At 35.9% G+C, this 15,345-nt stretch overlaps 2 protein-coding genes across 2 annotated transcripts in view; both read left to right on the top strand.

The window, feature by feature from the left end:
• The window catches only part of acap3a (ArfGAP with coiled-coil, ankyrin repeat and PH domains 3a), a 59,916-nt gene extending 56,103 nt beyond the window's left edge, over positions 1 to 3,813 (top strand). The window contains exon 25 of the mRNA XM_053240642.1: positions 3,707 to 3,813. Coding sequence (XP_053096617.1) covers positions 3,707 to 3,813 — 107 coding nt within the window. The remainder of the gene's footprint in view (positions 1 to 3,706) is intronic.
• A 2,290-nt stretch (positions 3,814 to 6,103) lies between these two features.
• ube2j2 (ubiquitin-conjugating enzyme E2, J2 (UBC6 homolog, yeast)) lies at positions 6,104 to 11,888 on the top strand. Its single transcript, XM_026920114.3, has 7 exons — positions 6,104 to 6,299; positions 7,343 to 7,473; positions 7,556 to 7,596; positions 7,694 to 7,796; positions 8,585 to 8,723; positions 8,869 to 8,949; positions 9,889 to 11,888. The coding sequence occupies exons 2-7, from the start codon at positions 7,343 to 7,345 to the stop codon at positions 10,162 to 10,164; spliced, it is 771 nt and encodes a 256-aa protein (XP_026775915.2). The 5' UTR covers positions 6,104 to 6,299; the 3' UTR covers positions 10,165 to 11,888.
• The last annotated feature ends 3,457 nt before the right edge of the window (positions 11,889 to 15,345 follow it).

Genomic DNA, 15,345 nt, shown 5'->3' with positions numbered 1-15,345 from the left:
CGTATTGTTTAGTACACTAGTATTTAATTTGGGACACTGCCTTTTTCCTTAATATTGAGTTTTTCTGTTTTGTTTTGGGTTTTTTTTTTAATTACAAACTGTAGTTGTAATTTTTCTTTTATTACAAACACACATTACTGCTGTCTACTGGCATGGAGAGTAATTTCCTTTCCCACAGGACGTACATACACGTCAGATGTGTTTGCCGTGTACAGCTTTTCACCTGCGAGAGAAAGTGATCTTCGAACATTGTTGGTTGGCGTTAGTGTTTTGGTGTGTCAGGGCTTTACAGTCTCCTATTTTCAGTCTCTTTTCTGGACTGAATGAACCTTCAGACACTCGAGGCAGCTGTTCGTCATTTGCCTGTGGCATTGAGGTAGCTTTTCTAATGTTTTTAAGTTTTTAAATGCACTCGAGGATTGGGCCTTGAGGGACTCGATATCCACGCATCAAGAGAATGCATGAATCTTGGGGATGTGGGCCAGATATAAATAACTGTGATGTATTATATATCATAAATACTAAAACGTCTTTGTTGAGACCTGAAGGAAATGGTTAATTATGTAGCGCTAAAAGGAAAGTATTATGCACTTTTGTAGAAAAAAATAAACTGTTGTTTGTTTTGGATGCTAGCTTGAGATAAGAAATGCTTCGAGTAGGATTTTATTCTCACCTGCTGCCCAGAGCGATGGTGCAATGATGATTTAAATTGAGATAATCAGTATTTTTTGTATTGTTTTATTGAAACAGTGAAGATAGTATTTTTTTAAACTCGGTATACTTTGTCATTAGATGTCAAAGCAGCAAACTTTCACCCAAACTTTCACTGACCTGCTAAATGCACTTCATAGCGAAAAACATCCACAACCCATAACTAGACAGACAATTAGCCAAATATGACATGGGATAAAAATTTAGAACTGTATCTAGTGTACCTTCATGTACTGTATGTTTTAGATGCATTTCTCTGGTACTCGGATGTAAAATGATCAGAATCTGATTTTCTTTGGTTTATTTATTTATTTATTTATATGCTCTGTATTGCATGGGTTACTGTCGCCCCTTTGCTTTAATTTCTACTGTATTTGATTGTATGTATATGAATATTTGTTTACCTACGCAAGGTTAAACCTTTCAAGTCTGTGGTATTTGAACTGAAAACGTCTGGAGTGTCTATTAAAGCAGCAGTTTGTAATCTTTACAGTACAAATCTATTGCATGGAAATATTTCAGTTTACAGTTTTCTGAAACATCTTTAACATTATATGATTATTACCAGTCCAGGAACACTTTTTAAACTTTACACACTGTAACTTGGCATCCGAAATTCGTGGTATTTATTTACCTAAAACTTGTGTAATTGCAGTAAAAATTTTTATTTTATTTTAATTTTATTCTAATTTTGCATATGCAGGACAGAAATGTCCCGAGCATATCACAAGACAGGAAGCAGGACACACAACATCAGATTATGAAGCTCCATGCATTTCATAATGCCTTTATAGTTCACATGGTGGTTATGTAATCACCTCAGGGCTGGAAGCAGTTCAGACCAGTTTTTCCCTTTTATATATACCTGTGTTATTGTTTCTTCTTTAGTTTTTCACCAAACTCAGATAACCAGAATTTGTACATTCATAAGAATCCATAGCTCTGGCCCTTTAATCAAAGTTTTCAGTCAATCAAAGACCACAGACACATTTCTATCTGTAAAGTTATCTGGAGAAAAACATGCTCTCCCAGTCTTTATACCAAATCTGTAACTCCTGATAAAGAATTTCTTCAGTTTAGAGCAGGGGTGTCAAAAATATATCCAGAATCAGCTTTATAAACTTTTTAATATGGCCAACCAAATGAATTAAAATCAGCTTGTGGACCATAATTGAATTGAAGATTTGTAAAAAAGAGAAAAAAGAGCTTTCTTGTATTCCACTAGGGGGAAAAATAGAGAAATTAACTAATTTTTTTTTCTAGCCCATTTGACACTGGACTGAGTGTAATGTAATGTGGCCTGTTAGCTAAAGCTAATTTTTGACACCCCTGGTTTAGACCATTACATCGTGTTTTCCGTCATCAGAACTGGGATTTTGAGAGTTTCTCTTTCAGTGTAGCTTCTTTTCAAAGAAGGATGGTAAACATGTGTTTGTCTCTCTGGCAAGTGAACATTTGTAGCACTTTTATTTAAAACAAATAAATTGTGCTCACTTGCCTGTGAGGAGACAAGGGAAGGATTTGTATTCATTTAATTTAAGCCTGGAAAGAAATGTAGAGAAAAAATAACATTCAAGTACAGTATGAACGGGGCTGTATTAAACTTTCTGCTGTAGATATGAATTATTAACTCTTCTGCTTGCTGTCAGACTCCGTCGGCACTCTTCTCCTGTCTTACTACAATCCTGTAAAATAACTTGTTTGACTCTTGTATTAAAAATTCACTTTCATCTGTGAACTAAACCACTGCTACATGTTCTGTTCTCACTCTGCTTTCTCTGTCCTTTTTCCTGATTAAAAAATACACTGAAAATAAAGGAAAGATGTGAGTGACCTACTAACCTTTTCTTCTGCTTCCTGCCTTTTTTTTCAGTCTTTATTCACTTTAGACTCACTAATACTGCATCTATTTATACGAAGAACTGCATGATTCCTGAAAAGACATCAGGAAAATAAAATATTTGAAACTGGTAATAAAAACCACCAGCTGAATATTTCAATACAAATTTAAACAATTTAAAACAAAATATAGTAAAAGCTAAAAATAATAATAATAATAAATATTAGAAACAAATAAGAATTATGTATATTAACATCACAAAGGAAAAGAAAGTCTGTTTTTCATTCAAGCTTTATTTATACCACACTGTTGTTGTTGGGTTTTTTTTTTATTCTGGTTGGTTAAAACGTGTTTTTGATAACATTTTCTAAAAATAAAAATATAGTAGTCCTGGCTGTATTTCAAATCACAGGTTTATATTAATGCTCTCATTCTAACACGTTATCGTTTCTATAGTAACTCGTTTACAGGGATTTGTACGGCAGACGCTCCATGTAATCTAAATCTAATAATAAACAGATTAAAAATGCATGAGCTGAAGTTTAACTGATGATTAACATTTGTGGAAGGAGTCTCCAGTGTCAGCTCTTTGTAACAGCTGGTGTTTTCAGCTTTGCTGTTTCTCAGTGACATGACAAGCTGCCTGCTTTTTTTTCATCTTATAAACTTTGAGAAAGAGAGAAAAGAGTCTGGCGAGGGAATGACTGTTTATAGCTGCTTTAACTTAAGTGATAACAGGAACTAACTTGTTTCGTAGATGTTCCACAACGTTAAATGCAACTATAAATGGAGAGAAAGCGTGTGTTTCTCTTTAATGAATAAAAATTTAATTGTTGCTGTAGTGTAAGAGGAATAAAGCACTTCTCCACGTTGCAGTGGTAACAGTAACTATACTTTGCGCCAGTCAGCATTACACCATCCCCTTGTTGATTATTTTCCTAAAACAGCATGTCCCCAGATATACAATTCCTTTTTTACTTACATCATGTGTGACTACAAAAAAGATTAAAATCAGTATTATATGAGTATAGTATTACATTGGAGGACATTTATAGTTTTAGAAATACTGTTATTCTCCATCACATAATTATTTAAACAGATATGTTGATTTCCTGAGTGTCTTTTAAACACGCACGTCTTTCCCTCCCCTTCTAGGCGACACGACGTATCTGGACATCTTCCGCGAGTTTTCCCACATGGCATCTCACAACCCTGAGAAGCTAAAGCGCAGGAGCATTCACTTTCGCCACTCCTTCAGGTAACTCCCATGATGCCCTGCTCTCTGGTGCTGTTTTTGACCAGAGCCGCTCATCAAGGGTGCTTTCAAAATGGCAGCATTCTTGTATACTGTATCCTATGATACAGGTTTACACTGAGGCTGGAATCCTAGTCAGGGTCACTGTGGTTGAAATGACTGACTTGCTGAAATATAAGCAATAAACCTTTCTGCAAACTAAACTAATTTCTCTTAATTAGTCTTGTTTCTTTTCATCCAGAGTTTGATGGACGTTTTCCTGTGGACCTGAAAACACGAAAAAGAGATTGAACTTCATATTTCACATGGAAACTGCGCAGGCTAGAATTATAAAACCACATTATTGACACAGAGTTAGTAAAATAATAGAGCTTACAGAAGCTGAGTAATCAGAAACGAGAACAGAGCTGTAATCTAGAATCAGTTACAAACACGTTCTTTTGAATGTTTCTGTTAATTTGAATGTGCAAAGGTTTCTTTACAGAAATGTTGTTTTGGAAGCTTTAATGACTTTATGGGGATCAGCTGGACTTATCCTCCATTTTCTTTTTTTAATTTTGCCTACATCATTTTTGGGGTATTTTGTATTTTAATATTGTTTAGACTTTCAGAGTCAATAGTGAATATTAAAGCTTACATCACTACAGTTATTATACAGGATTTCTTCAGTAGTTCATGGCTGCATGTATGTACACAAAAAAAAAAAAAAAATGAAGAAATCTCAGTCTTTGCTCTTGTCTCAATGCATTTATTATCTTTATTTGCTGAATAAGTCCATTGTTTAGTTTTCTTTTATTCAAAAGAACATGGTAATGAATCCCATTTTGCAGTATCATGTATTTATGACTGCAAATAGTTTGTCTTAAGCTCTTTTCCAGTTGTGTTTGGTGTGAAGTGTGATGTTCAGTGATGACTATGCTGGTGTAGTCCTACATTCGTCCTGCTCTTTATTCTGTACAGTTACCATGAAGCATCGCAAACTCAATGGCAGATGTTGTACATGTACAGTACTTTTTAGATGCAAAATGCTAATATATCATGAGAATTGTGGTATTTTGTAACAAAAAATAAAACTAAAATAAACCTCTCTGTGTCTGTTTTTGATATTTGGCATCTATATGGCATCTCAATGTACGGGTTTAATATACCAGGATTCTCATTGCTAAATCCACATCGATTAATTAAAATAGTAAAACGTACTGCTTTCTTGGCATTGTACTACAATGGCAACACACTTAACGCCAGTTTGACTTCAGCAACAAAACTGCTGGTCTAAAACCAAGAATCATTGATACCAGAGGTTTGGGTGTGGAGCAGCTCAAGTAATTTAGAAGACTACCAGGAAAATAATATGAGATCGGTGTGAGATGGTTGGAGAAGTTGACTGAAAGGTTTTCAAATAATCATTGGTGGAAAAATAGGCAAAGTAAATACAGCAGCGCTGAACAGAACAACTGTTTATTGTAAGAAACTGAATTTGAGTGAATTAACAGCTGAAAGCAATAAACCGTATCTGTTATTTTGTCTTGCACATTAGTGTTATCTTTGAACCAACACAATTATTATTTCATTCCATGTCAGGTTGCGTAACTTTTAAACCAGTAGAGACGTGAGTCAGTTCTTACAAAAACTCCACTCGTTCCTTGAGCCAACCCCGGCACCTGGTCAGTGGAAAAGAGTACACACTGAGAAAAAAGTACTCTTTAATGCTTCTTTAAAGGATCACTGGGTAATTATGGGTCATTCGCCACCTAAAAGGAACCTGGTCACCTTGTATGATATGGAGATATATGTTTTAGGGTTCTCCAGAGTACATTTCCCCCTAAGAGTGTAAGTTATAGCAACATAATGTGCATGATGCATCCAAGCATCATGAACAACAAACTCCAGCATGTTGCTGGGGAAAAAAAACAACTGGAGAACCCTGAGGAAACCCACACAGATACTTTTTGGAAAAAGTACCAAAAATACCAAAAATAATGTTTAAAAAGAGGTGTTTGGGGTGGTAAGATTTATTTTAGCATGCTGAATCTCAGTGTGTGTGTGTGTGTGTGGTGCCCTGTGGTGTATTCCCACAGCACACCCAGGAAGTTAGGGTGTGATAGACTGGACTAGACAGGATACATCACTTACTGCAGATAGATAGATAGATAGATAGATAGATAGATAGATAGATAGATAGATGAATGAATGAATGAATGAAGGAGGTGTCTCTTTGTGCCACTCCTGTGTACACATCCTTTGTTTCCATTCCTGTCGCGCTTTTACTTTGACACGGAGGCGGAACTTTTATTTTCGTTTATCGTCATCACTTCCGTGTTTTGAGCGGGGACATATTGGAAAGGGGCACAGATGAGGATTTCGGCTAGCTCAAAGCTGCATTTATGTTTCCTTTGAGATTTTCCGTTTGTGTTTTCGTTCGGAAGTAAAATTAGACTATTTATAAATTACATTTTTTAGCGCCTGTTTGAGTTTTTAGTCGGTGTGTGAGAGGTAAGACGCTGTTAGCATATGCTAGGTGTCTGTCTCCTGGTGCTCGCGCGCGTGTGTTTATTTATTTATTCATTCCCTCTGGTGATGGGAATTATTTCATGATTTTTAGATAATTTATGTCACATTTAATACAGTAGAATATTTATTACCAGTACACTACCAGTACACAACTAACTAGACTAGCAACTTAACAAAGTAAAATAAACTCATTTAAGTATGCACTGAGAGACTGTGTGTGTGTGTGTGTGTGTGTGAGAGAGAGAGCACTAAGAAGAAAAGTGTTTCTTTAAAGCAAAACTCCACCCTGAGACACATTAACTCTGTTTAGATTGAAATGTTTCGGATGTGTGTGGTGATTAGTTAGTTGTTAATTGGTTGGTGTTGTATTTTCATTATTCCTGTGAGAAGCTTACAGATGTCCCGCACTGACGTCACGGGGGGACACTGTTATCTCCAGTGCAGTTACAATGGCGTTCAATAGCAGAACAGTACTGAGTTATCTCAAACATAACGGATAATGTGTTGATTCATGTGTTGCTATTAGTGCCTAAAAACACCAAAAAAACGACGCCCAAAGTCATAATTATGAGAATTCTGACGTTGAAGTAGTGGAGACGTTGGTGCAAACGCTGGACTCTAACTCCCAGAATGCAATGCAGCTGAACGACGCAGTTGTGCTCAGTTACAGCAGAGAAATGATGGTGGTGTTAGCATGAAAATTGAAGCTTTGGAAGCTGATCCTTTTGAGCAGAGTGTACAGATGAGGAGGTGAGAGAGTTGGACAGACTAAAGCACTAAAGTGCCGCTGCATCGCTCTGTTTAAGTAGACATGAAGTGAGGGCTAAAATCCCACTGCAGTGTGTGTAATGTAGGAGCCTGTTAATCAAAGAGAAAAATGACCAACAAGCCAATGAAAGAAGTTTTTATACTAAAAATGTCAATTTATTCATACATTAATTATAAAGACTAATATTCAGGGTGGAGTTTTCTTAGAATGAGTCATGTTAGAAATCTAGATGTGAAAAATGTTATCCTGTTTTTAGATGAGCAGCAATATTAACAAGAGAGCTCCTGCGACAGCGACACAGAGATTAAAACAGGATTACCTGCGAATAAAGAAAGATCCGGTCCCGTACATATGTGCAGAACCGCTCCCTTCAAACATACTGGAATGGTAAAGCACTGATCTGAAGTTTTATAGACTGGTATTTGTGATTTGGTGTGATCTGACTAAATCATCACTGCTGTCGTTTCAGGCACTATCTTGTCCGTGGTCCTGAGAAAACACCCTATGAAGGTTTTTCGTTTGTTTTTGTTTTTATTTTTAAATTCTGAAATCACTATGTTTGTGTGTGTGTGATCTACTTTAACGCTTTATTTTTGTCTGATCGCAGGCGGTTATTATCACGGGAAGCTCATATTCCCTAGAGAATTCCCGTTCAAACCACCGAGCATATACATGATCACACCCAACGGCAGATTTAAATGTAACACGAGGTACACATATACAATCAATATACAATTAATAGTAAATAACTTCTCTCAAGTGGAAACATGTTTTCCTATCTGAAGTTTGTTTTCTTCTTCTGCTTTTTTTCTTTAAATAAAGTTTTGCACTTACATTACTATGAACGTAAGTGCAAAGATGCACTTTCAGCCCCAAACAGTATGAAATTGTTAGAAAGAACAGTAAATAAAAATATATATATATATATATTCCCACACCATCCTCACTCTTCCTCCCAGCTGCTATTTATAAACCAGAAGTGATTCATACGAATGTTAAATGGTTTAAATAAATAAATAAATTTAAATATGTGAAATACATTTTAGGAGCAGTCTCAGTTTTAAATTATTCAGAAAATTTGTGCTAAATGTGCGACTGAAATATTAGTCACAGCTAATATTAAACACTAGGACATAATTATAAGTAAGATTAATGTTTATAAATGTAAATCCTTCCACGTTTTGACCCTATCATGCCATAACCAAGCAGATGTGCTGATGATGTTTGGTAAGCTCCGCCCATTATGCTCTGTAAACACTATACAGTAAGCTCTGTTTACTTGTTAGTTATGTTAGTCTCTGGTGCTGAACTGAAGAAGAAAACTCAATTGGCTGATTTTTGGGAGTAAATTGAAAATTGTGTATATTTCACTTTTGGTGGAACTTTTTTTTTTTTTTTTTTTCATTCATTCAATTCATTCATTTAACAGTATGGATAGCAACACTGCAAATATACCACTCATATATTATCATTACTGCTTTCTGTCCTTCTCTGTTAGATTATGTCTCTCCATCACTGATTTTCACCCGGACACGTGGAACCCTGCGTGGTCAGTGTCCACCATCCTCACTGGCCTCCTGAGCTTCATGGTGGAAAAAGGTCCCACTCTGGGCAGCATAGAAACATCTGATTTTACCGTGAGTATGTTTAATATCAATCAATTAATATTAATTCAGTTACTATCATTATTAATCCATCAATATTTACAGCGAATTTCTTGTTTAGTATCAGCTAAATGTCAAGCACTATTTTATTTTCCCACATCAACTTTGCTGTCCACAGAAAAGACAGCTCGCCTCGCAGAGCCTCGCCTTTAACATTAAGGACAAAGTGTTCTGCGAGCTGTTCCCAGATGTCGTTGATGTAAGTACTACGTGTAGACAGACGGGCGTGCTTAAAAGAAAAATAACTCACTCCGTCGTGCCACTTCAACCACACAGCTCTTAGCATAGTGACATGCACACCTGGAGAAAAAGTACAAAGTCTTATAGTCACGCTTTAATCTCCCTGATGACTTAGGAGTGAATTTTGAAGCTGTTAGGTGTGTTAGTGTGAGGTACTTCCTGCCTTATTGTTTTTAACGCCTCAGCTAGATGCTGTTAGGGGTGGAGTTGATGTATCAGTACCAGCATGAAGCCCAACTATTCAAAAGCTATAAATTGCATGACACTTTGGTAGAAGAATGAAATATTTCTTCTATGAACAACCATTATTTATACCACAGTGCAGTTGAATTCACGATTCTAATTGGTCAGAAGGGGATGAGTTTTCTATAACAGCAGCTCTGACGGTAGTGCCAGCTATAATTCAAAATAATACGCTTGTTGTAATATGTTATCATTTCTATAGTAACAGTTTTACAGTGAACGCTCCATTTACAAATTTTAAAAGCGTGTGTCATTGTTTACTGTGAGGAGATGTTTAGCATTTTTGGAAGGAGTCTCCAGTGTCAGTGAGTTTGTAACAGTCATGCGTAATTAACTTCAAGAGAGAAAAAGAGAGTTTGGAGACGGAATGACTGTTTATAGCTGCTATAATGTGTATAAAAATGACGTTCCATAACATTAAATGTAACTTTAAATGAATAAAATGTACTGCGTGTCATTCATAATAAATAAAAAACTGTTAGCCTTGGTAATGTGCTTCGGTATGAGGGGAGGGACGTACTGTTTTTGAAAAAGGATGAAATTCACATTGGGCCACATCACACACTTGTCATTGATTATTTTTCTATACGAGCACATCCCTAAATGTTTCATTCCTTAATTATTGTAATCTTACTCCTCTGTTCCTCCCTGACAGGAGATCAAGCAGAAGCAGCGACGGCAAGAAGAGCTGAGTTCCCGCTCTCAGGCCCTGCCTCTGCCCGACGTCGTGCCCGACAGCGAGGGCCAGAACGGACGCCCAGCCCAGAACGGACACGGGCCTGCTGGGGCGGCTCAGCCCGCTGACGTCCGGCGGGTCAACCGCAACCACGGACTCCTAGGAGGAGCGCTAGCGAACCTGTTCGTCATCGTCGGCTTTGCTGCTTTCGCATACACAGTCAAGTACGTGCTGCGGAGCATCGCACAGGAATGAACACGGAGAGGACTGGACCTACTATTACGCCAAAAAACAAGGAGGCATCCTCTTGTTTTGTCCAAATCAAAAGCAAACAGGGCTAATAGTGAGTTAGTGAGTGTCCCAGCAAAGAAAAGGAGTCACGTGATGCCCTTATTACAGCTATAAAGACAGTCGGGGTATGGAGGATATTTATAGGTAATGAAATGTAACACTTCTCCCTGTATTCAGCCCCACATTATAACAGGAATTATTTTCAGACTTGTCCACATGGCACTCTCGAGAACTTTTGTGTGAAATCATCTTGCTGTGCGTCAAGCGCCTTTTATAATCCTCCTGTTTCTATTTCACTGAGACGTGATAGACTATAAACAAGCTCCACCTTTTTGAAGAAATACATAAAAATAAGGATGAATTTTTAGCATCCACATTGTTTTATTTTCTGTTAACAAGCGGATTATTTTGTACTTTTGTGGAGCCAAGAACAGCAGCACCATCACCACCGGTCATATAAGAAATTACACAGAATGGTATGAAGTAGAGACTGGGGTTGATTCAGATAGTTTGATGTGAAATATGAACTTGTGAACGGTCAAATCTTGCACTTATGATGGTGCTTATACATAACTGTACAACTTTTTTTCAGGTAGGAACAAAACTTGCGTTATATTCATCGTTACAGGAGTAGCCAGGGATAGTTTGCTTCCCAAGCCTTGTATTCAAGCGACAAATTGGGGTGTCTTTACTGAGAAAATATGATTAATTATATTTGAGGAAAGAACTATTGATACCTGAAGATGACTCCTTCCTTACATCAGCAAATTTAAGTGATTTTTAAGTTTGTTCTTGTTATCACTTACGTTTTAGCAGCTATAACGGTCATTTCCTCACCAGCCCCTCTTTTTTTTCTCTCTCTTCAAGTCAATTTTCAAAAATGCAGCTTGTCATGCTACAGAGAAACCAGAAAGCACCTTGTCCTCTGTCCTGAAGGCTCATACAAAGCACTGACACTGGAGACTCCTTCCATAAATCTTAAAACAATGTCTCCTTCACTATATCAGTGATTATGCATGTGAAGTGTCCACAGTACAAGTCCCTGTGTATGTTACTATAGAAACAATACCATATTAGAGCGTATTAATATAAATTTGATTTACAGCTGCACTACTGTCAGAGCTGCTGTTATAGAAAATTAATCAATGCCTTCTGATAAATCAGATTTGAGAATGTAGTTGAAATCTCACAGACACGGGGGAAAAAACTAAAAAGATGACCGGGCAAGTAATATAAATGACTGATAAATACGACTAATAATTTGCCCTTCTTCAGAACAATTTACCACTTTATCGATTACAAATAGGTCTTATTACCCTACAAGAAGACTTTTGGATAGCAGCTATTAATTAAAGAACATTCTTGAGATGAGGTTAATGAAGTTCATAGTGTTATGAATTTTTCAGGAAACACACCCCAGATTGTAGCCTGTTACAGTATGCAATTCTGTTGGATCCAGACGTCAGTGTGTAACCCATGATGGCTCGTGTCTTCGCTAAGTTTTTGTTTATAGGAACTCATTCTATTGGACCATCCAACACTACAGTTTGTTCTATTGTTTGTGCATTTTGGGGATTTTTCACAATTACCTGAGCACTATAACGCACAAAAATCTTTAATTAAGGCTTTTATGGTGTAATTTGTGCAATATCATTCAACAGATTTTAAATAAAATTTGATTTACTTAACTTTCTGGATATAAAAAGTTTATTATTCTGAAGATGATGTAGTGGAACTGATTTTTTTTTTTTTGTTGGGGGGTGTTGGGGAGATGCTGATATGATGCAGTCTGATATGTGGCGGAGTTACTGTTACTTACGATTGTAATTTTTTGGCTTGTTAATCTCTCGTTTGATGGAAGAGAGCAGCGCTAGGATTCTTGTCTCCTTTCTGGAGGCCATCAGACCACTTAGAAGACTTTTCATTGATGGCTGCAAAGATTTGAACCAGTAAACAGCTTGACAAAAACAAGGAACATATTTGCTCAACAAATTTGAACACTCACATTTTCTACTCAAGTATGTCCATCTCAAATTACTTGTCAGGGTTTTTTTTGGACATTTAAAAACTCGGATTTGAACCTCAGAGGCATATCGTGTCTATTCTTCGGTCTATAGACAACCAGAAATTAGCTTTGATGTTAAGTATTATAGCACTTCATTGGAAAGTAATAACACTCCCTTTTGTGGATTTTTCTCAGCTAAATCTGAAAAGGAAAACCAAGACTGTTAGGATTAAACGAATTAAGAAAGAATATGTACTTTTTACTCAGATTTTTATTGAGCCCTTCAAAGTACTCATTATGAATCTCTAAGTTCTCCTTCTTCTTTCATCCATCTGTATGCTATTCATCTACAGAATACAAGGGCAATATGTGTATAGGTAGAGACCCAAAAGACTAGCAGGTGTAGTTGCAGCTAAAGGTGGTTCTACCATGTACTCACTCAGGGGTAGATACTTATGTAAGCAAGAATTTTTATTTTATTTATTTTTTGTTTTGTTTTGTTTTGTTTGTTTTTAATTAATAAAAGTTTGAAAACTGAAAATGAAGTACAACAATGTAAAAATGTTGAAAAGCCTTGGGGGTGCCAATACTTATGCATGGCATGTTTGGGGATGTTATTCAAATCTATGTGCACATAGATGAACAACACCCCATACGAGAACATGTATAAGTATTGGCACCCCTTCTTGTATTTTCCCGGTTGGTTACTGTGCACAGAATCTTATAACTCCAGGCCATCTTTTCAATCAAGTTTTCAAAATTCTGTTTACATGTGGAGGAAGAAAACGCTGTATCTCTGTAAACTCTGTCAATGATGACATTATCAGCAGGTGATGGAAGCCAGCCAAGAGAAAACTGAAATACTTGATGGAAATCAATACATAAATCCTTTTTTTTTTTTTTTTTTTTTTTTTTTGATAAAGCCAGATATAAGGCAGCACAGATTTTCATGTAAAGTATTCATAATGCAAAACACAGCTTTTAGTCCGAAGGGGAAAAAAAAAACACATTTTAGGATTAAATTCAAGTTGTCACTTGTATTATGTGTATAAAGTTAATACAGCCTCTTCAGGGATTTGATAACTGATAAGACATAGTCTAATACTATGAGCTTCATGACAAGGGAAATTTGCAAACATCATGTTGTCTTTGATATCTCTAGTTTGTTAGAAGGAGCTTTATCCTGCTAGGACAACACACAAACAACTCGGTTAGCTCTTCACAAGCTGTGCTTCTCATAAATGAGGTTTATGTGCATAAGCTTTACGTGCATCTGAGATTGACGTCAAAACACAATGGGGCGTCCGGCTTTCAGTGCTGGTCTCATTGAGGACAACTCCTTCAGGTAAAGAAGGTGAAGAAGGAGGAAGCTGTTTCTGGTCTCTGAAGCTGGATTATGAGCCAGTGGTTTCTCTACTTCCACTTCCTCATCTACGAAACAAGTGTGACTGGAAATGCAGGAAATAATATATCGGCTGTAATATGTGAGGAATAAAACACATGGGGTGTGCTGTTTTTGAAAAATAAATAATGATGGCCTGACATGATGCAGAGATATTGTTACCAACCTGAAGTTGATTGTTTTCTTATAACAGCGCATCCAGAAGTGTTTTATTCCCCTTATACCACAGCAGTTTGCCAACAATTACATTTTTAAAAATGTATACGTAAATACAGGTAATCATAGCCATGCTGATATTCAGTACAACATGATTGTGAGTGTGATATTGCTTTCATACAACAGTTCTATAAAGAAATTAATATTGATTAACTGACACAATATAGATACATAGTGGGTTTATTTTTGCTTCATCAAAAAAAATAATTTCCACAGTATCCATTGAGTGTGGCATGTTGCCATGCAGCACACGTTTTAAAGTTATATAGTTATATTTAATGTTGTGGAACATCAGTGAGACAAATTAGTTCCTGTTTTCACTTCAGTTACAAACAGACGTTAACTTATAAACAGCCTTTCTTTATTCTCTCTTGAAGCAAAACAAAAAACAAAAAACACAGCTTGTCATGTTACAGAGAACAGTAAGAGTCCTCTGTTCTGAAGACTCTCCTGTGGCAGAAAACATACTGACTGTTACAAAGTGCTGAAACTGGAGACTCCTTCCACAAATGATCAATAAACATCTCTTTACAGAAAACTTCACCATATCACCAATTATATCGTTTTTCTTTGTTAAATAACAACACGTTCTTTTTTAATTATTAGATTTATATTATGAGAGTCTGCTGTATACGTTCCTGGGTACGTAGTTACTATAGAAACAATAACGTATTAATATATTAATATAGTTTATATAAACCTTGCAGCTGTAACTACTGTCAGAGTTGCTGTTATAAAATTAATCAACACCTTCTGACCAATCAGAATCCAGAATTAAACAGTGCAGTGGTATTAATAATAATAATAATAATAATGATAATGATAATGATAATAATAATAATAATAATAATTGCACATTTATATATACATGTATATATACATATAGGATACATGTGTAATCCGGCAAATCCATGTCAGTTAATGTTGCTTTAGGATAAGAAACCATACTTTATATATTTTAATAAATTATGAAAATTTTTAAATAAAAGGACAAAAAAACTGGGTTTAATTTACTCATTGTTAGGCCAATAAATATATTGTGTCTTTAATTGTAGTGTTTTTGCTGCCTTCTTGGCCAGGTCACTCTTGTAAAAGAGATTTCATCTCAATGATTGTTTTTAATCCTGGTTAAATAAAAGTTAAACAAACAATATTAAAATGTAGTTTTCTGGTTCCAGCTTGTCATGAGTACACAATTTACTGACTTTTTTCCCCCATTCCAGTGTTTAACCTGAACATTGGAAAATATGTAAACCTTAAATCAATTGTGCTGGAAAATGTTAATAGTGTAAGTAGTTTGGATTCAGTAAGTGCTGTAAATGTGATGGTAATGTGATATTTGCTTAATGTGCCTAATATTCGAATAGATGAATAGATAAATTTACCTCAGTGAACTCAGAAGCTCTGAAAACAGAAAAATTGTGTGAAAAATTCAAAAAGTTGAATCTTAAAGTGCTATGTCATAATTTCAACTTAATATCTCATTATTTTGACTTAATAACTCTTTTTATTTCAATATAAT

This window comes from Pangasianodon hypophthalmus, chromosome 16 (genome assembly GCF_027358585.1).
Source record: "Pangasianodon hypophthalmus isolate fPanHyp1 chromosome 16, fPanHyp1.pri, whole genome shotgun sequence".
In the NCBI taxonomy this organism is placed as follows: domain Eukaryota; kingdom Metazoa; phylum Chordata; class Actinopteri; order Siluriformes; family Pangasiidae; genus Pangasianodon; species Pangasianodon hypophthalmus.
The sequence above is the reverse complement of the archived record's forward strand: the minus strand, read 5'-3'. Positions and strand labels throughout refer to the sequence as shown.